The sequence below is a fragment of the Falco biarmicus genome, chromosome 10 (assembly GCF_023638135.1).
Source record: "Falco biarmicus isolate bFalBia1 chromosome 10, bFalBia1.pri, whole genome shotgun sequence".
NCBI lineage: Eukaryota > Metazoa > Chordata > Aves > Falconiformes > Falconidae > Falco > Falco biarmicus.
This window is the reverse complement of record NC_079297.1, coordinates 14198058-14223048: the sequence shown is the minus strand read 5'-3', so window position 1 is coordinate 14223048 and position 24991 is coordinate 14198058. Positions and strand designations below refer to the sequence as shown.

General features: G+C 47.3%; 1 protein-coding gene across 2 annotated transcripts in view; it reads left to right on the top strand.

Moving 5' to 3' along the window:
- The window catches only part of NKAIN4 (sodium/potassium transporting ATPase interacting 4), a 52067-nt gene that overhangs the window by 3064 nt on the left and 24012 nt on the right, over window positions 1-24991 (top strand). For both annotated transcript variants that reach the window (XM_056354688.1, XM_056354687.1), the window contains exons 2-3: window positions 22561-22698; window positions 23200-23280. In XM_056354688.1, coding sequence (XP_056210663.1) covers window positions 22561-22698; window positions 23200-23280 — 219 coding nt within the window. The remainder of the gene's footprint in view (window positions 1-22560; window positions 22699-23199; window positions 23281-24991) is intronic.

The following is a 24991-nucleotide window of genomic DNA, read 5'->3' as shown; positions in this document are numbered from 1 at the left end:
AAGGTTCTGGCTCTCCCTCTCAATCCCAGGGCGTATTGCTGTCCCTAATCCTTCCCTTCTTCCCAATCCACCCCCATCTTCAGCTGAAGTTTGGGTGAAAGTTGGCCCAGGTCAGGGCTACCCTGCAGATGATCTTATCCTCAGCCACGGCAGAGGGAAGGATCGTCAGCAAGGTGATGGGGTGTTTGTAGCCCTGAGTTTGTGCATCCCAAGGATGTTGCCACCTCCCAGTTCTTGCTTTGCCTGAACACCTCTGCTGTTGAGGTGCTGGTGTTACCTGCAGCAGGTTGCTAGCCCTTGCTCATCCCTCCCAGCCTTTGGGCATCTGCATATTAAGAAACATGAGCAAAACTTAAATGAGTCATAGGCCTCCCCACAAAAAAATCAGGACTGTGTAAGAAAGCCTCTGCAGAGGGCTGAGAAATGTCCCTTGTAGAAATTAGGGTTGAAAAAGGCTTGTCAAGGGCAGGATTTCTGAACCCGAGTGGTATGACAGAGACTGTCGCGCCCAGCAGGACTGCGAGCTGGGTGGGTCATGGTGAGAAACCACAAATAAGGGCTGGCTCTCAGGCACGGAGTTACTAAAACATCATTGATTTGCTTCTTCCATCTCTGCCAGCGTGAGTTTGCACCCAAACGGTGTATTTTCTGGAGCCGTAAGTGATTGTGTACGGAAGGCACTATGTGAATTTATTTCCACCGAGCATGGAAAAATTCCCTCCCTCCCGGTGCCCTGTCCCAATAAATCAAAGAACTGTAGTTTCTTTACATTCTGTCCGTGGATTGAGAGCTCAGATGCCAAGCAAAGCCTGGAGACAATTTTACAGATACATTATAAATCCCCCTAGAATAAGAGCTTCTAATGGAAAAAGTGACTAATACTTCAAATGAGCACAGAACAAGGCGCCCTGGGACAAGACTGCATATTGAGACTAACCAAAAGTAACTATATACCTTTATTTATTTATTTTCTCATGCTTTCTTTCTCCCTTACTCCCTTCTCAGCGATGCCTTTTTAATCTCTTACAGAAGGGGGTGACCAGTTCTGGAAAATATTTGAAACCAGCACAGATCCTTCTCTAGCTACTCTCTTGCAGCTAAAGCAGCTGTGTCAGTTTGATCAAGGCGTAAAACGATGGAGAGGATGCAAGGGGGGAGGGCAGAAGGGGAGTGTGGCAGACAGGCAGGTGGGACTGCACTGCAAGGCAGGATCTGGGCAAAGAAAAGCATGAGTTAAAATAGATGGACTCAATCGGATCGGCACACGTGGGCTGCAGGAGGGAGGGTGGTAGAGCATCTTCCCAGCCAAGGGAAGGAGCAAGCAGGATTGTGGCGTCTGGGGGCTCTAGAGACAACTTGCTTGGCTTTCTCCTCTCCATCCCAGAGACATTCTGAACTGGAGGCAGGGTGGGGAGAGCAGGACGCGTCTCCCCCCTCCTCTGCAGCTGCCTCCGGAGCCGGGGCAGTTTGATGCATCTCCTGAGGGAGCTTTGAGCTCGCACAGCTGTGGTACGGCTCAGCACAAAGCGTTCGAGGCAAGAGCAGGTGCAAGGGAAAGTGCAGTGTCCCTTTGCTCATCACGCTGCTTAGGACCCCTCCAAAATTACCTTGTGCTCTCCCTAGCTTTTTATTTTCTCCATGGTTTGTGCTTAAATTATAATCCCTTGAGGGAAGAGACTATCTTTCGTGTATATGCACAGCACCTAGCACCACCATGGCTTGAACCTTTCCTGAAGTCCTTGAACAATACTCCAGGCTAAATAATAACATAAGTCTAAAGACTACGTTTGACAGATGCTGTCTTCATGTCTGTTCCAGACAAAGGAAAATTAAAGCTGTGCCAATAATAGAGCTCGTCAGCATTTTCCACTGAAGCTGACTTTCAGTAGAAACCTGGGGATTTGACTAAATGAATATTTTCATGAGAAGTATCTGCTTTCCATAGACAATTCTGAGTTTTTCTCCCGAGTTTTGGCCAGAATATTTTGGAGAAAAATCAAAAATGTGCTGGCAAATGTTTGCTGTGCTGGCAAACATTTTTAATTTTGGAGTTGTAGAGGTTTTCTTACAAAAACTTGAATTTTTGCATGAGATTTTTTTTTTTTCCCCTGATCAGCTGGAGTCAGTACTGCTCTAGCACAGTGGTCTAAGCCCAAGAGCAGCACAAGGGAAGAGGAGCTTGGGGTATGTGTCAGACGTGCCCGTTGCAGACTGCGCCTTGCCCGGCAGCCCACAGCCGCGTTTCCCATCGCTGTGGCGGAGATTGCAAATGACTCATAGGAACCACGTTTCTTTGTGTCCTCTAACCAAACCCATTCCGACCAGGAATAAAATCAGGCAAGAGCCAAGCCAAAAAAGTAGCTGAGGGCAGGGTGATATTGAAGTCAACTCTTCTTGGAGAACCGGGGTTTTATTTCAGCTGACGCAGTATTTTTGCCTGACCACTCTGATTTCTTCTGGCCACTCTCTGCTCCTTTGTCTTCCCTCTTTTCCTCTCTCTGAGCACCAGGGCCATGGAAGAAGAGGTTCCTGATGGGGAACCTCTCCCCCCAGCCGGTGTGGGGTTAAGGGAGCTGACGTTGCTCCATTGTGTGCTAATAATATACGGAAACTAGGATCGTTTTGGCTGGGGTGCAAGATGGAGCTCTTCCAAGAATCTGCTCCAGGGGCCCTCAAGTAGGAACTCTTGGAGAACAAACTGGATAACAAAGGCCAGATTGTGATCGCTTTTCCTCCAGGAAAGCCCTGGAATAGCCCATTGCTTTTCGAGCACTTAAGAAAATGCATATGACCTCGCGAGCAGTAAGTGCCCCAGCTGTAGCATTCCCTGTTCCCATTAACAAAACATTGGGTCTGAGGTCGGCAGAACTGAACCTTTCTTTCTTATTAAAAAAAAAGAGATAATTTTTGATTCAAAGTCCTGATGCTTGTGAAGCTCCCTTTGTCCTCCGCTCCTCCTGGGCTGCAGTAGATGTGATGAGCACACCTGACCGCGTAGGTTGGATCTCTGTTTAAGTTTGGTAGAAAAAGAGTTTTCAACAAAGTGGAAACTTTTGTCTCAAACGTAGCACATTCTCCTCCCATTCCCCATCTCCAGAACATGAAGAGGGGAAAAAAAGGACATTTCTGGGCAAAAAAATGTAAATACTCTGGCATTTAGTAATGTTTGGTGAAAATGATGGGGGACGGGGGGAGGGTGGTATTGTGCCAAACCCAATTATTTTTAACTTTTCAGAAGTGTTTTCAAGCTTCTGTAAAAAAGTTGAATAGTCTTGCTAAAAAGAAGTTGGTTTGGTGGTGTGTTTTTTTTTTTCTTTGGAGTTGTGCACTCTGGGAGTTCTCATCTTCCAAATATCTCTGAAGTCATCGTGTCTCCTCAAACCCAGCTCATGTTGGGGTTTATGGGGAGAGGTCCTCAAGGAGAAAGCACAGGCAGGGCAGTGCCTCGCTGGGTTGACTCATCTGCTTACAGGCCAGTGGGTTTGGTATTTTTGTTGTAGAAGGAAACTCAGTAAATAAACGCCCTGCAGAACTGCCAATGTAAGATATGTTGTAACCGTTCCAGAGTCATAATATTACCTTAATGTTCATGAGATTTCAGAATAAGTATAAATGACTTCTGCTTCACTTGTTTGTTGAGCTTTGATGAGGGTCAGAATCTTATTTCATCATCTTCTTGCCAGGGATAACAGTAGGGATTACAAAAGTGAGGATTAATAGTAAAAAGTAGGGAACCAGTAGCAGTAAAGTAATAATAGGAAAGTGGGTAGTAATAGCAGGGATGAGAAAAATGGAAATGATTGAAGTGTCTGGCAGAGATCTCGGAGTTGGGGTTTCAGCAAAAGCGCTGCTTCTCACCAGCATGTCGGGTTTGTGTTTCAGGTTGAACACACAAAAGTCAGTGGTGCCGTTGCTCTGGCTCCTCTCTGGATGAGCCGAGCCTGGGGCCCACGCCTGAGAGTCCTTGTGAAGTGAAGAGCAGCAGTTGTGTTCTGCTGTGGGTCCTGAGGCTTCACAGAGCAGAGAGGAGCGAGCAGCCGTCCTCTGCTGGGGCGAGATCAATAGCTCCTCCTTGACTTTGCTGTAGCTCATTAACATCCACTGTCTTTTCCAAGGGATGCTTTTGGGTCTCATTTCCACAAGGACTTAATTGCCATTTTCCTGGTGTCTGTGGCTTGTTCTCAGCACAGCTGCTTTTCTGTCAGGACATTAGACAAATATGTTGTTTATCAGGGAAACGCACGTCCCAGATTTTCTCTCAAAGGTGAGGATTCGTGGAAATTAGGAGAGCAGCCTTTCTGCCCTCCCCTTCCCCCTTCATCCTCTATGTTGTTTGGGTGAATCTAGGTTTAGTAATTGAGATGTCAGATTTCCCTGACACCTTTCGGCTGGGAGGATGATGGTGTGGAAGCGGTGACCTCCGCTGCCATCTGCCATGGCTTAATGAAAATATACTGTGGGAATCAAGGCAACAGCTTGTCTTCGTCACCTGCTTGGAGAAGGCAGACGTCAGCAGTTGCTGTGCCAGCTTCCTTTGCCACCTTTCAGTGACTGGCCAGCCCTGCAAACAGCTTCCAACCTGCTCTCCAGGCGCTCTCAGGCCAGCAAAATATCTGTTTCTTCCCTCTTCCCACCCTCGCCTCCATTTTTTTCATCCAATGCGCAAAACACTAGAAGACCAGGACCTTCATCCTATTTTTTCTGTGCCAACGGAGCAAGCAGACAGATGCCCGCCCAGGCCCTGATTTTCGGAAGTGTGGGAGCAGAAGTTGCCACCCTGTTAGGGCAGCAGCAGCAGCCTCGCTGCACAGCAGTGGGGCAGGGGTCTGAGCCTGGCTGTGGGACCCAGCCGTCGTGCCCTTGCTTTCTGCACCATGGGGCAGCCCCTCACCAGGCAGACTTGCTCCCCGTTGCAGTGCCCTCCGAGGAGACAAGAACGCAGCTGAGGATCGCACTGATGAGATCGCTGGAGATGGGATGCCCGGAGCAGGGTGAGCCAGGGCTCCTCATCCCAGCTTGCTCCCTCCCACACGGCGCAGAGCTGCCCACGAGCTCAGCCTCCCAGGTCTAGGAGGGCATTGCCTGCGAGAGGGTCTGTTTCCTCAGCACGGTTCTCCCAGTCTCTTTCCCTGTCACTGTGCCATCCCTGAGTGACCTGGGACATTGCTGACCTGAGGAAGGTAGGTTAGAATGATACAGGGCAGAGTCCCTCCTTCGTTAGTGAGCACTGGGGCAATCAGTCACCTGGTCACAGATACGAAAGAAGAATTTAATATTGCCGGGGACAGTTGGGTTACACTTCTCCCCAGGAGCTAAGTATACCTAATAAAAAAAGAATCCTGGTGCTCAGATGAATACACAGTTGCCGTGGATATACAAAGCCTGAGAAGATGCCTCCTGTGATCCCTCTCTGGGGAACAGGGACCTGTCCTGTGTCTGCGGTGACCCTGACAACAGCCCTGGACCCATTAAAGCGTCGGGTGCTGAAATATATTTTCCAAGTGCTGTTCTCTGGAGATAGTTCATCTGTAAGCACCGTTTCATCTGAACAGTGAAGGTGAGATAGAGGACACAAAAGAAGGGGATGGAACATTTTATTATCCACACAGAACTTATAAAATATTGAGTGTAACCTTGCATGGAGTGCTCTGTATGGTGTTCATCCATCACAGATAAACAGCCTCACCACAATTAACAGTTTGTCACTGTCTGTCTTCAGCTCTACCCTGAAGTTACCCCTGTAGTAACCAGAGCTCAGTCTCAGTACCAGGACGGTTAACCTACCTGCACATCAGGAGGAATCTAAGTCCTGGCCTTACTCAGAGTTGTTCGTATTTAGGAGATTTGGACATTATTCTACAGTACTGCAATAAGAGCATTGCCTTGCACATTAGGAATGGCTTCTTCATGTTGGGAGTATCTTGGGTTGTACTCTAAGGTCTACAGCCAATCTTTTTCCCTACATGAAGCTCAGCAGATAGACAGTTTTTGTGGAGGGTATGTGGCAGGGTCTTTGCTTAACATGACTGCCAGGGTCCAGATACTCAGGAGTGCCTAACTCCGTGCCGTGGGGCTTGGGAGCATCCTTTCCTCTCAGAGATGCTGGACCCTAAGAGGGAAAGAGTCCCGCTTCGGTGGAAGCACCACATCCAAGTGCTCCAAGGCCCAGGATGTAGTCGTGGACATTTAAAACTTTTTCTCCTTTGCTGAGGCTGAATTATTGAGTGAATCCTGGAGGGAAAACTCCTCCTGAACCAAAGACCCGCCTCAGCAGGATAAGGAAGAACCGACTTGGCCTGATGGCTTTGGCCTTCCTTTAGAGACCTTGAAAGCAGCAGAAACCACAAGTATGTGTTTACCAGCCAACAGGTTCACAGAGGTAACATCCAGGCCCGTAGGCTGATTAACCTTGTGGAGAATGACAAGACCTGAGTCCTGACACAGGCAGATGATTGCACCTCCCCAGAACCCAAAACACCTTTGAGGTTCTGGGCCAAACACCTCCTGTGCAGAAGAGCTTCTCCTATAGCTCTTCCCTGGAGGACAGGGAAGAGAACATCCAGACCTCTCGCCAGGTTTGAGGACTGTGCATTTACATAGCTTGCATGAATACCTGAGCTACTGGCTACTTAGCCAAATCAAACCCAGTTCCTAATTTCCCATGGCTACTCGTAATCCGTTAGCAGCAGATTTCCGTGTGTGAGATGAGAATGGGCTCTGACAGGCGGCTGGCATCCCCAGCTCCGGCAGACAACACACTTTTTGTGATATCATTGTGGGAAAGGCAATACACCTGCTTATATTGTATATGTACAGAATTAGGGGAGAAATCTGATTATCCTAATTACTCAGAAATGCTAAATATGCGCAGAATACAGTTTGGCTAATTAGCCTGGGAGATTGCTGGCTGTTCAGCAGGGAGGAGAGCGGGTGTTGGGAGAAGTGTGATGGGAGTTTGCAGTCTGTTATGTGCCCTTTGCTTTCTAAGCATGTGGAGAAAAGTGAGCATGGGGGTTTGGAGATGTGATTACCAGCCTGAAAACAAATTACAAAGCTGCGAAAGGGCAATTCTTTTTTCAAATGTCTGCCACTTTTTAGGATTCTGGGTCTTCAAGTTTCCTATCTCATTATTCTGAGAGGAGATGTTCAAGGGAAGGATGGGTCTGCCTTGCTGTGCAAACAGCTGGTGAGAGCCCCTGCACGACACCTTCTCGGAGGTATCTGTTCGGCATGCTCTTTATCATGCCGTCGTGCTGACACAGGCAGACTCTCAAATGCTCTCAGAAGCCTGAGGAAACGACGATGGTAGTTGCTTCGGTGAATGGTGCTGCTTCGTTTGCATTTAATGGGCTCATTTGCACCACAGAAGGGCTTGTCAGAAGAGCTCTTCTGGCCCCAAATCCGACCTGCTTTTCCCAGAGCTGCAGAGGAGGTCAGGTAGGTGCTAGGCAGGGTGGAGGGTGGTTCATGCCGAGTACATCTCAAGGGACTAACCCCCAGGTGTCTAGTTCCAAAGTGGTTCCTCCAGCTCTGGATGGGGCACCAAGCAAACCATCACACTGGACAGGAGGGCTGCAGGAGCCACACCAGTGTGACGTGGGGATAGCTCGGATGCACAACTCGGTGTGTTCTTGGGTCCTGCAGTCTACACAACGCTCTTAGCATGAGATGAAGCCCAAACCCAGGTCTTCTGGATATGATCAGTGCCCAAAATGCACGTTCATCCATTGCTCCTCATAGCCATGATTCCTCATATCTTTAAATAACCCTGCATGGCTTTCACTCCTGACCTAGCAGAGACTAACATCTACCTCAAGCTTTTCTGGAAGGGTTAACTTTCCCTCTCCTAAGTCACTGGCCATATTCCATGTGCTCAGGATCGGTCCCGCTGTCAGTTCAAACCAGCGTTAGCTGGGAAGTTAGCTGTGAGAAGCGTTCAGGCTTCCAGGGCTGCCACTGAAACAGCTTAAAACTGAGTTGTGTGACAGCCTGGAAGAATAGATAGGGTGATATAAAAACTCTGCCATGGCTTCAGACAATAAAGACTGTGTCTCCCTTCTGATGAATAATGGCTCTTTGTTTTATTCCTTAGATGACAGGGCTGTTACAACTGCTGAGAACTATTCCAGTGCTAAATACATGGCTGTGTAATAAAGGCTCTGCAATCTATGAACTGGGACTGAATAGATACTTGAGTGAATCATTTAAAGTACGATGAATTTCTGAAGCAGCTAATAGTGACAGGAGGTGGAGGGGCAGTAAAGTCCTTTGCAGATCATTTAGCCAAAGGATGTTTTCCTTGCATGAGATGTAACCCAGGTTTCGTGGCTGCCAAGTTTTTTCCTCATGGTGGCTCCCATGGCCATAAAAAGTTCCTCACTCCCAGGTTTGGATGCTAACTTGCAAACAAAGGACATTTCAGATGGAGCTCCAGTGTTTGGTGGTGAGTGACTACAGATTTTCCTGCAGAAATCCTGGAAACCCCGTCCTGGCAGACCCAATGGGAATGCAGCAGCATACCCCCTGTTCAGCTGTAAGCCAGGGCTGAGAGCTCCGCAGGATTTTGCTGGGCTCCATCAGAAACAGTGTTAGTTTGGAGCCTGCTACAATAAGGAGGAAAATGCTGCTTCCTACCACTGCAGTGTTGCTGAGCTAGTGGGAGAGGAGAGGCACAGATGTTGTTGTCCCTGTTCTGGAGTTCACCTCAGTCTCACCAAATTAAACTTCCTTGAAATTACTTAATGTAGTGGCAAGGATTTGAATTTCCATAATGTGGATTAACACTTTTCTATTTTAGCTAATCCTTGCAGGCAGACCTGCAAGCAGGGAGATCAAAAGACTTGAAAAAACTGGGCAGAAAGTTTGGAGTAGGAACAAGCCAGAGATGCTGTCATTCCAGGCATAAGGAATCATCCCGCTTCTCCAAGGGGAGCAATAGTGGCAGGGAGGCAGGGCCATGTGTGGATGAAGCTTTGGTGACACAAGTTAATAGAGGGCAAGTCTTTGTCCCCTTTCATGGCTGGAGGAGACACCAGCTTTCAGGAGTGCCACACATCTGAGCTGCTGCACCACGGTTCAGGGTCCAGACCCTGCAAGGTCATCAAACTCCTGCACCACAGAGACACGACCGCTAAAGGTTTGCTGCGATGGAACTCTGTTCTCCAGAGCTGCCAAAGTGGCATCTATTGACCAGCCTCTATTTTAAAAGGAGGGGAAGGGGAAAAAGAGAAGGAAAAGAGAAATTCAGCTTCGCTGTTGAATAAACCATGAGCCATTGAGGAGCTGCAAGTCAGCAGGGGAGGGGCAGGGGCAGCGCAGAAATGAAGGGGATGTGAACGTCATGTGAAAAATGAAGCACAGGAGGGGCCTGGCCATTGTGCGACACTCCTGGAAACTTACTTGGCAGGTCAGTTGGTGGGAGGCCAAAAGATGTATACAATAAAAGAGAGACACTCGACTGGACTGAAAATGCAAACAAATTGGGTAGCACAACAGAAGAGATAAATTATGCTCAAAAAATAACTAATGGCTGAGTGACGCTGGATAAACAGTTACATATAATAACGCCACTGTTTGTCTGAGCCATCCTAATTGGGAGGCTGGGCAGCATCCGATGAAAACTCTGCATTGCACATTTTCCCTTTATAATGAGGAAGATTTTTCCCTCCCCCCTGAAAGCTTCCCCCCAGTCCCATTTAGGAGCAAACTGAAAGCCCTGGTTTCATTCCACTTTCCCACAGCAAACTCATCCTGGCAGGAACTGCACTAAGAAGGACAAGTAGAAAATGATAATAAATTGAGGACTTGCTCTTATTTCACCTTGTGACAAATCTATCCAGTATGTGACTCGGGGAGGCTGATAAGAGCATGGACTGGGCTGCCGCTTTCCTTTTGACGCTTGGTCATGTGGAAAATAACCCCATTCTAGCCCTCACTCAAAAGGGCTTTCCTTTAAAAATAATGGGTTTTAAAAGGCACTGGATCCTTATTTACACTGTTGGAAAGCCAGCAGCTTGCCTCCATCAAAATGAACGTCACGGGTCTCATTTCATCATCCACTTGGACTAAAGAGCAAAAACAAAGGGGGATCTGCACAAAAAGTGATACGGTCAATGCCATTAATACAAGCGAGAGAACTTGTTAAACCTGAGCTTTTCTTTTAGCATGATACTGTATTGCTAATAAATCCCCGATGAGAATCTTTTGCTTCATTCAGCTCCTCTCAAGTATAGGAGGAAAACACCCCTACAGTGGTGTAGGGGATGGTGAGCATGAGAAAAAGATGGGCTTAGTGACTTCCACCATGGCTCACTCACACTTTGAGCCTGAGACTCTCCACCCCAAGGCACTTCTTTCCAACACTCAGCCTCATTTGTAGCAGAGATGTGCTCTTAGCCTTTAATGACTACCCAGAGCCCAGTGCATGTCCCAGGCTACTTCATCAACCCACAGGAGGCTGATCTTCAGCCTCAAATGTGCGTCTAAACTTTTCGCCGGTCCTTAGGCAAAACGCCTACATCCTTAGGTATTGACTTGATTAATCTGTTTGAGCACTTCATGTGTCTCTGTCTTCTTGCTTCTATTGACTTAAGAAAAATAGAGCTGGCTCCCAGCTTCCCAGCCTGTGATGCTCATGCAGAGGTTAGAGCTGAGGAAGAAAGCCAAGAGACAGGCAGCCTTGCTTGCCTCAGAGAGCAGCAGGGACCGTGCTGCTGGGGCCGTGCCGAGGGTGCTGGGGGCTCCTGAGATGTGGGTGACAGCTCAGAAGTCATCTTGGGTCACACAAAATTGGCTTTGCTTCCTGAAATGGCTGGAAAACTGAGATATCTCTACTTTACGTGTCTTGAGGGAGGCAAGGGAAGCTAGGTTTGTTACCTGTAATTACTAAGGTAATTGATCAATTATTTAAGTATGACTGATTTTCTTCCCATGAAGCAACCAGAAGATGAAAGTCAATAGTGATTGATTAATTTCCTAGCCACTTTGTAGAGGAGAAGTTGTTTGGGGGGATTGTGGTTATTGGAAAATTCCTGCAACACCCCAAAAGCCTCTGACAGTCCCTATTTGTAACAAAACAGTAATTTCCCTGCCTGTTCCAATTTAAACACCCTCCTGTCAAAGGCATTTTACCGGAACCAGAAGCTGGACCACTAAATGTTTTTCATGTCCAAAATACTCTGTTCTTCCCAGTTTCTTTTCATTTCATGCTTTGGCGACAAGCCTGGAAGTACATTCATTAGGGGAGAGCTGGTCAGTATTTCTTTATTGATACTTACTTTTCAGCTGAAAAAATGGCTATGTGTTTTTTCAACTATAGTTTTTTGAAGGGAATTTTTCTTTTGTCCTTTTTTTAACTGAAAGAAACACTTTTTTCTATTAGGTTGGGGGGGCTGGCAAAGCACAAACAACAGTGTTACTAGGGATGGTTAAAACTCAGCTGTCACAGTATGGGTCATTTTACACCGACGACAGTGTGCATGAAATGCAACCAAACCACTTGGCCCATTTGCAGCCAAACTCCTAAAATACCGCCAGCTTCTAATTTGCCTGAAAACTTTCTGCATATTGCCATGACGTGCAGAGGGGAAAGTCTCCTAGAGTGGGTTTTGATATATAAACCAAATCACTTCTGCAGCATTAGTTCATCTGCTCTGTCCTGACTTTCCAGCTGTTTATTAGACTAAAGTTACGTCCCTCTGGCTGCTGAGGGCAAGGTAAGATTAATGGCTGAGATGAGCAGCAGCAGGGGGCAGGGGCTGGCAGGTAGACTGACTCGGCGTCCTTTGCTGGGCATTGCTGGGGTTTGGTCGTATCATCAATGGGCTGAATTTGGGGGAATGCAGCGTGGGCACAGGTTTCCATTTCTCTGGTTTGGGAATGTGACAGTGATGGGAAAGGTGAGGGGTTTGGACTGGTGCTGCAAGCTGCAGGGGAAAGTCCCAAACCCAAAATGCCACCTCTTTTTACCACTACGGGCAGGTGGGTATCAAATAAAAACACTATTGCAATGATTATGCGGTTTCTGCTGATGCAGGATGATTAGCATGAAATATTAAAGAAGCTTTTTACAAATACAACCCAAGTCTCCAGCTATCTGTGTAAAACAAGGATGTTATTCCTAATTCCTCTTTATAGATGGGAAGATGGACAGTTAACAACTGTGCTGGAGGGCTTTGGTGGAAGGAGCAGGAGCCGGATCAAACCCAGGAGACTGATCCCTATGTGGGCTCACACCGGTTTGTGCTGCCATGTGTGGGAGCTGGGCTGGGTGTCAGTGCATTGATGCCCAGATGCCTCCATGTTGTTCCCATGGGATCTTCTCCCCTGCTCCGTCAGACCCGGTTTTTACAGAGCCCTTCAGCACGAGATTGCAGCCGGACATACGCTGCGCCTCCAGCAGCAGATGCTCCAGCGCTTGACTGAATGGGGGCTTCTGTCTGTCTCAAGGAGCTGCTGCTCATGGCATTACAGCAGGGCCAAAAGCATCATTGTAGCTGCTGGCAGGTGGAAAGGGAAAGCTGTGAAATCATGGGGAATGTGTCCCTTTGGCTTCACATGTTGCCTCTCCCTGACACACACACACACACACACGCAGCTTCGCAGCTAGGTATTAGGAAGCAGAAGTGCTAAGAGCACTTCTTTGTGTCCTGGTGTGGGAGATAAAGTCTTGCTCTATGAAAAAGGGTCTGTTTGTACAGGAATTACCAATGGAAATTTCTGGGTGGCTGTGCTCTCCCCCGCTCTGCTGCAGGATGATTACAAATGGGTGTTCCTTCTAGGAGCAAAGTTGCAGCAAGACCATGGCAGATCCCAGTTTCCTAGATTATTAATAATAACAATATCATTTTCTTTCTTCCCTATTTCCAACCCACCCTGTGCTTCTTTTTTAATGAATTCTCTTCTCTTGCTGTAGACTCTGCAGTGACACCAGCCTGATTTGTAATGTAAATAGGCAGCCCAGTGTAAAGGCGACCTGCAAGAGCACCGCAGGGCTCTAATTATAATTTTCATTAAACTCCTTCTGTTTACGAATATCCAAGCAATCTGGCATTGCAGCAGGAGCAAGAGGAAATTAAAGAAACACTACCGCTTAGCTACAGTGTCAGGGAGCAGGGACCCAGCTGTTGAGCAGAAACTGAAACAGGGTTCCTGTGGACAAAGTTTTGAAGAGTTATTTCAGCTTTGGCATCCTTCCTCTCTCAAGCTTTTATCCCAGTTGCAGGGCTCGCATGTTTTTCCTTCAGAGGATCTGGCTAGTGCAAGCGTTTTACACGTGATCTATTTGTGACCTAATTAAGGGGATCAGCTGCTAGAGCTCCCAGTGCAATGTGCAGGAAGGAGCTGGGGGAGAGCTGCCGCTGGGCCAGAGCAGGATGGGGCAGGTGGAAGGTGCTGAGCAGAGGCAGAGGGACTGTCAAGCAGAGGGGAGAGCAGGGGGCTTTATCTAGTGAGGCACTGGGGGGGGTCCACAAAAGACCAGCAACACAGAGACATTTGTCCATGTGCCCTGGGGAGCATCCTGCTGAGCTGAGGACTGCTCTGACGCACAGACCTGTGCAGAAAGTGAGGCTTTGCTGGCTGTGCTACATGGACACCAAGAAACTCTCATCTTCGTCTTCCCCTGGACAAGAAAAACAGCTCAGGTGGCTTTCTGCCAGTGTTTCCCCTTCAGAGAGGCATTTTTGTAGCTCAGGCCACCGCTGACCCTTCGTGAAGAGAAAGTGCTGCAGGTACCAACCATGAATTAGACTTGCAGGAGACACCAAATGTGAACACTTTTGTTCAAAAAGCTAAAGGCCGGGGATGGTTTCAGTGTCACTCGGATGCAGGGAGTCTTTCTCAGGCTGTGTGTGGACAGGACAGAGGAAAAACTCAGCTTGGCTTTTTGGCCTGAAGCAAGAGTTTCTTCCCCCTTTGGGAAACTGCCAGTAGTAAATTTAAGGTCATAATTCATCTTTGGGGTAACCAGAGGCAAAATAAAATTGCAGTTTGCAGTAAGTGCCTATAAAATAGCAAAGATAGCCATAATTTTGTCTAAGCTGGGTGAGTCCAGCTGGTATCTCACGGGCTTTATACACCCTGTGAGTTTTGGTCTAACCTGAATGATTTTAAGTCTTTCTAGTGCGCTTGAGAGTTGATGGGAATGTCCGAGCTGTTCCCAAACTGCTGCTCCCACATCCAGGAGACTCTGGAGAGCTGCACCATTAGAAGACAGGCTGGGCAGTCCTGGCCCAAACAGTCCTTCAGGACAGCCTTGTACCTTCTGTGCACGTCCTGCCCATATGTTTGCTCTCTCCAGCTCTTTTAGCTAAGCAAACAAGCTTAAGATAGCAGGTCCAGAGGGAATAAGGTATATTCCCTATACCAAACAACCCCTTGGCCAGTTTTTAAACATTTTCACTTTTCCCCTGCATCCCTGTCATGTGAACAAGCACAAACTTCGGATCGCCTTCCTGGCTGAGCAGAGGCAGGGGTCACAGAATATAATGCCCCATTGGTAGGAAATAAATCTCTCTATGAGAAAATTAAATTCCTGCTGATCTCCAGCACTGCTCTGCCTCGCAGCCTTTATAGTGTTTAGATGGCTTCATAAACGGTAGCAGAACTCCCGAGGGAAATGGCTGGTGAGTTAACGGCACGTCTTTGATACACTTCACTCAACAGGGAAATTTGTGCTACTGGTGGGAGAAGGTCCATCCGCCCCAGTGCTAAAGCTGTCTGTCATGCCAGGACGCTGTTTGTGGGGAGCAGCAAGGACGTTTGCCCATGTTCACCAGTACAAGGGGGGCTGAGCCAGGATGGCCAGTCCTCCAACAGGCGAGGGAAAGCCGGGGCTGCGACAGGTGTGGAGCCTGAGCCTGGAATAAGGCTGTGCCTTATGGAGCATCTGGCTGACAAAAACATCAGGCACTTGTTGAATAAACTCATTATTTTTTATGTCTGTTGCAAATCCAGTCATGTCCCCTTTGTTCCAGTGCCCCCTCTCTCTGTTACAAATCCGGAGAGCCAAAGCTGAGCTATGAGACTGAGGGAGAAGAATAATGGGGGGGGGGGGGGGGGGGGGGGGAAGCATTGTGGGCACAACAGATTAATTTAATTATGTTTGGGAAATGTAGGTTTGAGTGTTGACGTCGGTTACAAGTAAAACAAGTTTGTCATTCTTGTCAGAGTGCTTTTTTGCCTGGATCACAAAGGCACGTGCTTATTAATTTAGCCTGATTGCTAATCTCAGCTATCAGCAATCACAGCAGCATGCAGTACTTAGAGGCTGTCAGGGGACACAAGCAGGAACGAAGGGAACAGAGCAGCCTGGGTATCTGATGCTGCTGCACAGACACTTGTCTGCATCCCCCAGGTCTGAGCCCCAAGGTGAGACGTGGTCCAGGAAAACCAAACGGCCCAGAGGCTGTGTGGGGTGTACGGAGCACAAGCCTCACCAGCACGCAACTGACCCTGATGTGGGAGAAGTTTAGGCAATACAGGGCAATTATTTTACTGGAACATTGCTCCTGGGAGCTGTATTCTGAACACCATTCAGAAAGTCAGTGCTGGGCAACCTCTTCTCTCCTACATTATGTGCAAGAGCCAGCTAATTAAGTGTACTGCTGGGCACCCTGTTTAGAGGGTTGTGGAGCAGGAGAGGGGCTGTCACGCTTGTGCTGCACCTGGGGATGTGTCCTTTTGTAGGGACCATGGGCTACGGAGTCTTGCTGGAAAAACTACTGCCAGCTACTGCCTTACACCCCAACGCTTTCTCTCTGCCTTCACACATCTCTGCTGTTTTCACCACTATGTGGCCCAACACAGCACTTGGAGTAAAAAGGTTTAAGAGGTTTGTGTGCATGAATGCTTGTGCATAGCCCGTGTCTTCAGCTGAGCCATGCTGGTGGCTATACGGGATGTACCGGGAAACCTCAGCCTCAACTCCAGACACAAACAGGCTTCTGCACTGCGCCGGTGCCAGTCTCATCCCTAATGTTTAGCAAGGGTTGTGTCTTTCCTAGAATACTAAGCAGCACCCAGATGTGTGAGACCAAATAATGACATATCTTTGCAGCTAGGATGTTTCTGAAAGGCATCAGCAGAAGAAAGTGTAGGGATCAAGGTCAAAGTGGCAGCACTCTTGAGAGTGTCATTGCCAACACACAAAATGACACTGGGAGGGAAGAGTCCAGAGCACAAAGGTGCCAGGTCAGGAAAAAATGAGGAGGGGAGGACTCGGTGCTGGGCTGTTTAACAGCGGGATGCTCTGGGCTTCAGGAGGGAAGTTGTGCTGAACCACACCGAGGGGTTAAGCCTGCCCAGGCTCTGCACAGGATGGTACTGGCGCGGAAGAAGCCCTGATGCTCGGCTATGGCAGGGTGCAGCCTGAAAGCTGTGTTTGCTGGAGTGTGACAGCCAGCCCCAGCTGCAGGGTACTGACCTGGTGTGGGGCTCACACCAGCGATGGGGACTTCCCAGCTGCCTCGTGGGGCCCTTGGGCAGGCATTGGTCTTCCAGGCCATCGTAGTGACCAGAGTTTGCTTCTGAAACATAAATGATTTAAAGATATAAGGTCTGCCGTTGGAGGCCTTTGTAATGTCTCTGTGAATAGAAGGGGTTTCAGCAGCTTCTGGGGGGAAAACAGACCAAAACGAGCAGAGAATGGGCCTTATTGTTTCCAGTGGCCAGAGTGACCAAAGATGCCTGAGAGACAAAGTGACAAACAGAGACCTCCTGTGCAATTAGTCTCTTGACCTCTGTGGTCCGGCGAGGGATGCTGGGAAAGGAGCTGTGGATCACAAGGCCCCAAGGAAGGTTTCCTTGACAACACTTACTGAAGAAAAATGAGATTGCATGAATGCGGTGGGTGTTAGCACGTGAGATGCTGACTTTAGAAGAGACAAGGACGCGGCACCTAGCAGAACGAGCCCCTTGGTTAGGGGGATGTGAAGCAGCGGCTCAGTGAACTGCTTTGTCAGAGAAACTTAATTAAACACCTACTGCAACCATTAATATTTATTTAGAAAAGCAGCCACTGTGGTAAAAGCAGACTTTTTGTTTAATAATTTTTCTACCCGCAAAATCTTCTCCACCTTGAATAGGCACTGGCACGACAGGAATTTTCTGCTCACTGCTGATAGTTTCACCAAACTGCAGCTTGTGTTTAGGATTCTTTAGATCTAGCACTGTTTCACCATTTACAAGCACAAAGCAATTGCATAGAAAGACTATGTATAATAATATAATATTACATAATAATACCAATAATACCAATACAATAATAATAATAAACAAAGCAGACTGATGTTTAATATTGCCAAACTCAAACTGTTTTATAAAAAAAACAAAATAAACTCAAACTGTTATATAAAAATACGTGTATTCAAAACCTAAATAGATATATTTTTTAAATGCTACATTTGAGACTTTTTAATTTCTTCCTGCTGTTTCAGCTAGCTGGACTTAAATTTTCTTCCTTATAGGATGACTCATAGGGATAGCAGCGCTGTGACTTTGCCCTGACATCAACCATTGCATGAACAAAATACCTCAGGAAATCAATGCAAGTTTTTCCGCAAGAAAAGACCCGTGACCTTTTTCAGTGAAAGTCTTGGCTGCTCCGATGGTGTTTGCACAGTAGACAAACAAAGAGCATCTTCTTAAAAAGCAAAGCCAGTTGGCAGGAAATCAAATGCTGAATCAAGGCGTCGGGAATCAGCCAGGCAGCCCTGAACATCACGGGAGCACGGCGGTGACCGAGGCTGCAGCTGAGGCTCTTTCTCAGTTCAGGCTAGAGAGAAAGTAAATACAGGGGTTTAAGTTGCAATTTTTGTCCGTGTGGAAGCTATAGATATGCACACAGGGGTTCAAGGTGGCTGTGTACGCCACGGAACAAGGGCACTGCAAGAGTCAGAGCAGATTGTGAGGCTGTGTCCTTACAGCGGTGAAAGAAAAGGAGCAGCAAAAGATTTTCCAAGTTGCTTTATTATAATCCAAGTGGAAAATTGTCTAGGTTTCTGGGTGGAACGTTTTTTCTTCTTTTTTTGCAGGAGTATCTCCCTTAAGTCCTGGCTGGCCCATAGCAGTAGGATCAGCTTTTCCCATTTGTTCCTTTTATTGAGTGCTTGTAAATTTATTTCTAATATTTAATTTTTAAAAGAAATCTCTTATTGAAGATGAACTTGGAAAGTGTGAAAGCAGGTTTACTTGCAGGAACAGACACAGATGGACATGTGTGTGTATAGGCAGGACATCCTCTTGGCACGTCTGTACCTATTACTGGGCTTTCCAAGCATCTTTCCTGCATCTGTACGAGTCATGTCAACATCTTGAAGGTAATTTGTTATTTTGTGTCCCAACTGATTTCAGAAATGCAGTGAAAGACACAGATCCAAACCAAATAAGATTAAAGGCTTTAAAAGCTTAATAAACTAAGAAAAGCAAATCTAGCTGATAACATGGTCTTAATAGTGGGAAATAAAGGGCAGGGAGTTAAAGAATTACAGGTAACTAACTGACTTGTTCACCAGAATCCTTTCTTCCTTAGCAGTTTGGAGGCACAAGGGGAACAGGTTGAACTTTCCAGCTTATCAGCATGACAGGAGCAACAGAAGACAAAGATGAGGGGATAGAAAAGATTTAAGGGACCAGGATTCAAACAAGCACCCCCCAGCCCATGTTGAATCAGCTCAGTGTGTCCTGCTGGCATCGACATCTGCCAGTGACACTGTCTTGCCAGAGCCATTGGAAATGCAGCTGGAATAGTTTGAACCCCCCAGCAAGAAACTGTTTTGCATTTTGAGATGTTTTCTAAGACCATTTTCCTATTCTGCAACGGGGTCCATCAGGCAACGCTCCCCTGCAGCTCAGGTAGAGCTTCCCTCTCTGGCAAAGTTTTAACGGTGTAAAGACCTTGAGCATGTCCTGTCCTGCTGGCTTACAAAGCCTTTCTTTGCTCACTGTGTGTGAGCTATGCGATAGGACTCTGTAAACTGCAGAACATCTTCTTTGCCTTTCTTATCTGTCCTGGCTGTATAAATGAACGATGGCCCAACAGAGAGCTTTGGCTTGTTTTGTTTGCCTGGCTAACAACTGCTTCGCACAGTTATTTGCTATTCCAGTTTCACTCAGATCAGCAGAAATGCGGAGAGAGAAGTCTGCCACAACTACTCTGATTTTAGTACCGCAACAAATCATTTAATTTTAAAAATGAAAGGTAAAAATGTTCTATGAGCTAGAGAAGAAAAAGGAGCAGAAGGAATCCTAGTTTTAATAAGAATAGTCATAAAGAAGAAAAATTTGTCCTCCCTGATGGAAAGGCCCTGTCAGCTTTGAATGGGTTGAAACCTGTGCCACAATCTGTGAAATTTCTCTTTACAACCAATCTCTCTAGAATATAATAGGCTTTCTCAATGGAATAGTGTGAATCATCATAAAAACCGCTACAGCCAGGATATTACTCTGTAGAAACTTGGCAGCAGCAGAGAAAGATGGCATTTCCCCTGCTCAACAAGAGGGTCCAGGAGAGGTTCAGCACAAGGCTGCAGATATATCTGTACCCGTAGGCAGGGGCAAACGCTGACCTTGCCATTTCCAAGCCAAACTGAAGGACCCAGGACTGCAGGCTGCCCAGCATTCTGCACATCTGCAACCCCAAATCAAGGCCAGCTTAGCACAAACATCAGCCCTGTTTACCTGCAAATCTCAGCAGCGTTCAATGGGTAAGCTTTGCACACAGTGTAATGAGTGAAATGGTTGTTTATCTATTTGCTTTCAGCAAATATTTCCGTAATTATGCTAGGTTCCTGGGGAAACAGGGGCAAGCCCAGGGTAACTTCAGGCTGCACGTCTGACAGCTGAATTGCAGCACAGACTCGCTACCTGTGTGTCAGTAATACAGTCTTAAAGAGTTTCATCAGTAGCATTTGTGCTTGTCATCAACACGCATCTTACAGAAAATTGTTTTTATTTTTATAAAAGAGGAAACAGCTTGCCTGAGCTTGCACATCACACAAAGGCACACAGACCCAGCTCTCCTTAGCTGACCCAGCACACAGGCACAGCCGATCTCCGTACCAGCTGAGTCACGCCTGCAGCTCCCCAGGACACAAAAACATTTTAAAAATGCAGAGGAAGTGGAAAAGGGACCTAAATAAGGACAGAAACAACCTAGAGACAAGAGCAGTTACACTAAGTAAGAGGGAAATATGACATGAAGCTAACTTCTGGGATGATGGGGAAAAATACAGTGTGGCCGGAGACTGGAGACCTCTCTAGGAGCTGTGTCCCTTCTGAAGTCGGTGCAGGTTGGCAGGTCCATCTCCAGGACAGTTGGGTACCTCTCACTTCACAGACCAAGGTCTTCTCTGGTCCAAACAAGTCAGGAAACATCACAAAGCTGTGGAAGGACAAACTTTTCCCTTTTTATACAGCCCTAATGGTGAATGTTCATTTGTGAGGAGAAAACACTTTTCCAGACATGGATGCCCTGATTCCGGAGTGGGATAGCTCATGGCATCAGGCATGGGATCTGTCTTTATCCCCCTTTCCAGGGCCTGAAGGCAAGAGGCGAAGCCGAGCAGGGCATTATCTCCGCAGAACACACTCCCATTGTGTCCCCTTGGCTAATTACTGCACCACGGCGCTGGCTCTTGCGGCACATACTCCCGCGTTAATGTAACGCACAAAGCCAATTAAATGCCTGATTGGATGAAGCGGTCACAGTCAAGTGACCCACTGCCAGCCAGTCAGGTTTCAAAATTTCCAAATATCATTAAGGTATGTTCGTTAATCCCCTCCTAAAAGATTATGTGTTTAACCTATTACTGCTGTTTCTGATGAGATACAGAAACTCGGCTGTGCTCAGGGGAAGAGCAGGCTGGATGGGAAACGAGCAGCACTGGCCCTGTTCCAGCCCGGAGCGTGGCCACACAGCACATCCCACAGCACCTTCCAGGTGGTTCAAATGGATCAGAACATGGCAGTGTGTGTGGCTTCAAAGGGAAGACTTTTGCAGAAGAGAGAGATTTGGTGACTACCTCCGTTCCCTCCCCACTCTCTCTGCCCCTCCTTTGCCCATGAAGAGAGATGTCAGAGAGGGAAAGCTGCTTACCACCACCCTGATTGATCTCCCTTAACCAGGGCTGCTATAGAATTCTTTGAAATACAGATTTCTGTTGCACTTCCAAGGTAATGTCAAGAATTGCAATACCTTTCTAGCCCAAGAGAGATGTGAAGGTTATTTCCCCGCTGACCCAGGGAGGAGGAGGAATAATGGTCATTTCATAGATGTGGCCTCTGTGATCTTACAGCTTGACTGGGACCTGCAACCACTCACATCCTGCAACGCTTTATGTCATTACAGAAGCTCCAGTGCTTGGTCCCCAGCTGCCATTTAAAAGCCAAGCCAGGAAAAGATGTCACATGGCTGATTATACACAGCGGACTAGGATAACCCATGGTTAATGTCTTAAATAGTACTTAGATTAATATTGGCTATTGATGGTAAATTGTAATGATTTATTTAGGTGAAAATAAATATGAAATGTCATAATGCAATCCCAGTGTACTATTATGATAATTAAACCACTTTAAAATCTTAACCTGATGGGGAAATCTCCAGCTGTGCCTTAGCACTAGCAAAGCTGCTGGTCAGTGGCGGGAGGCTGGCTGCACTGTGTTAGCGAAGACAAAGATCTCTCTGCGTAAGGCTGGGCACTGGGGAAAACCCTGCAGGAATGGCTTTGACCCCTCCACTCACTGTTTCTCCTACAGACATAGCATCTAAAGGCTGGGAGGACGTAAAGGCTAGCACGCAATTGCACATTTATTGTGCTCTTTCAGCTGCATGCGTAGCACAGCAGTTCAGATCCAGGTCACCAGTTGTTGCCCGATACCCAGACGATGGCTACAGAGGAAAAGCACATCTTTATGCAAATATGATTTAAAAATCAGACCCAGCACTTCAACAGTAATGGAGTTTTATTTCTAGAACATAGTACTAGCCTTGAACCATGTTATTAGTGCTGGAGAGGAGCACAGACTGTCCTCCTGGAAAACTGATGTTTGCAGAATTTCTTTACTGGCTGGCAGCATTTTTTGTGGGGCGAAGGTGGAGGAGAGCATTTCCTCCTCTCTGATACTTTGATTGATGTGTACTGGAGAGCAGAAACATGAGAGGTGTCACAAATGATGAAGTGATGCTGAAGGCTCTGACAAATGAGCTCTTGAAAGTCCTGCTGCAGCCATTTAAGATGTTACCATCCCACTGCTCACCTCTGCCTGGGCCACCTCCCCATTGCAAAGTGCACAGAACAGAGGAATTGCCTCCACAGGCACTGGAGCTCACTGGTCTGTGTTAGCTTAGCCATTGGAGGAAATGAAATGAGTACAGGGTGGAAGCGGGGGCATGTAGACATGTTTTGTCCTACTGACCTGGTTCATAGGCAGTAAATTGCTTTGGGAATGGAGTAACATCTTCAGCTGCTGCAGTGATTTGCTCAGGGACCATGCCAAAACCTTGAGAATAAGTGTCACAAGTCCAGGAGCTATAACTCTCCTTTTCCTTCTCCCTTCCAGCTTGCTGCATTAGAGAGGCAAGTGTTCGATTTCCTGGGATACCAGTGGGCCCCCATCCTAGCCAACTTCCTCCACATCATCATCGTTATCCTTGGCCTGTTTGGCACTATTCAATATCGACCTCGCTACATAGTGGTGGTAAGTAAGAGCCGTTTCATTCAGAGCCATTCAAAGCCTTTCGCAGCCTTTGCTCCGGTGGGATATGGCACGTGATGAGGAACGGAGTAAAGCCCTTGGGAAATCAGGCACGAGCACTGCAAACAGTTTTAGCAGGAGGTGCCTGGCTGTGTTTAGGAACACATTGTTCAGCGTGCTGCACTTTCACCATACTTACGCCAAACTTGGAAGATTTCAGATAATTATTACTGGTACCAAGGTAACACTGAGACACGGCACAACAGAGAGGGAGAGCTAGATCCCGGACAAATGCATGACAGAAGCTCTTCCACTCCCTCCAAACTTCTGCCCCTGTGTCTCTAATAAAGTAAGAAATCATGTGCACATGGGAAACAAACAGAGGAAAGGGATTGCAGTGCTGACTCAGGGCATTTAACTGCCCCCAGCTGGATCACATATATATAAACTAATTCTAGTGACTTCCTAATGTTTATGGCTTCTCTCCCTCCTATTCCCTTCTAGTATGCCATCTGGACTGCAGTTTGGGTCACCTGGAACATCTTCATCATCTGCTTTTACTTAGAAGTGGGAGGGCTCTCAAAGGTGGGTATGAGCTTTATAGGTGGGTGCTCAGGCTTTGTATCAAAGGGGATGGAGCCTGGCTGTGAGAAGGGAGGGGGGTCAGGGTGGGTGGTGGAGGCTGCCTGGGAGCGGGTCCTGCCCTCTTGCTTACGGAGCAGGCTGCCTTCCTAGGGGCTGGGGGACTGCGGCTTGTTGTATGGTAGAAATGAGAAGCTGGTGGTGATTTCTGGAGCCCTTTGCTGGTCAGTGCAGGTGGTGGCTGGAGTAAGCCCTTCCCTCGCAGCGTGTATTTGCTTTTTAAAGGTGAGAGCAAGGCTGGCAGCAGAGCTGTCCTGAGGGGAGATGGGTGTGAGGGCTAATTCCCAGCCGTGATGCAGAGGGGGCTGGGGAAGGCTATGAGCTGATTATATTACAGATGCTTGATCCTCTTATGATCTGATGGCACCTTGGGAAGAAGGGGTGTGACTTGGAGGGAAAGGGCCTCGTGCAGCCTTGAGTGTGCTCTCTGCCAGCCTGTCCCAAGGAAGAGCTGCAGCAGGAGCCCAGTCTGGCTGGGCTGACCTGGACCATGGGCTTTGCTGTAACTCTGCACCTGATCAGCTCTGGACATTTTGCCTCCCAGTCCTGCTGAAGACCTCGTGCCCTTCGGCAGCAGGGACAGGTACCTGGTTGTTGCCACACCAGATGAAATACTTCCCGTTGCAGCTTTTGAGAGAGGCTTTTCTCTCCTGAACAGAGAAAAAAACCAGAGGGATGCTGGGGAGGCTAGTGCATCCCCTCTGGATGCAACCTCAGGGGTGATGTGGCTTCCCTGCCTTAATTCTTCCTTTTTAAATACAGTGGTAGTTATTCATGGCTGTTGGCCAGGGGTGTTGTGAGTTAAGGTGTGAAGCCCTTTGAAGCCTAGATAAGCTAAGTATTGCCGCCTGCTTAATGAGGGGTGAGTCAGAAACAATAAAAATGAGAGACAGGCCCTAAATTAAGCCTGAGCTTTAAGCAATGTATTACTAAGTGTTGCTGTAGCTTAGCAGACTCAGAGCAATTATAGGATACAGGTTCATTTTGGAGAACTCTACATCTGGCCTGAATTCCCAGGTCATACATCTTAAGTTGCAGTCATAATTGGAACTGCACTATGGGGTTTTTTCAGGCCTACAGCAAGTCATGAGTGACAGCATAAATCCTTTGCAGATAAGAAAATGTAACTTCCTAATTCCTCAATCTCCATTTCCCCTCTCAACTATCCACAGAAAGTTTGAGAAAGTTCTTGCCCAAACCAATGATTACTCATGGTCTAAAAGCTCAGCCTGAGATGATCTTGGTGTTGGTTATGACCAATTAAAAAAGAATTTTATGTAACTACTTAAATATTCCCTTCTGCAGAGGAAATATTGGTTTGATAAACTGCTCTGGGGGCTTCTGTGACAGCCAGTGTTTGCTTCCAGCCAGCTGATTACTTGTGTTTACTAATCCCAACCTGCCGTTGGGTTGCTGTTCTGCAATTCAAACAATGTGGCAAACTTTCCCTGCTTCAGAGGAGCTTCATTTCATAACCTTGCCCTGTGCTGGGGCTCACTTTAGCAAAGCCAGCCACAGAGAACCTTTATTTAGCCTATGGGATGACAGTCGTGATTGGGGTCATTGATTATTTTTTTTTTATAGAATTGGGCTGCAGTAAGAAGTTATCCACTCAGTCAACTTTTCCTCTAGAGCTGCAATAAGAAATTCATGC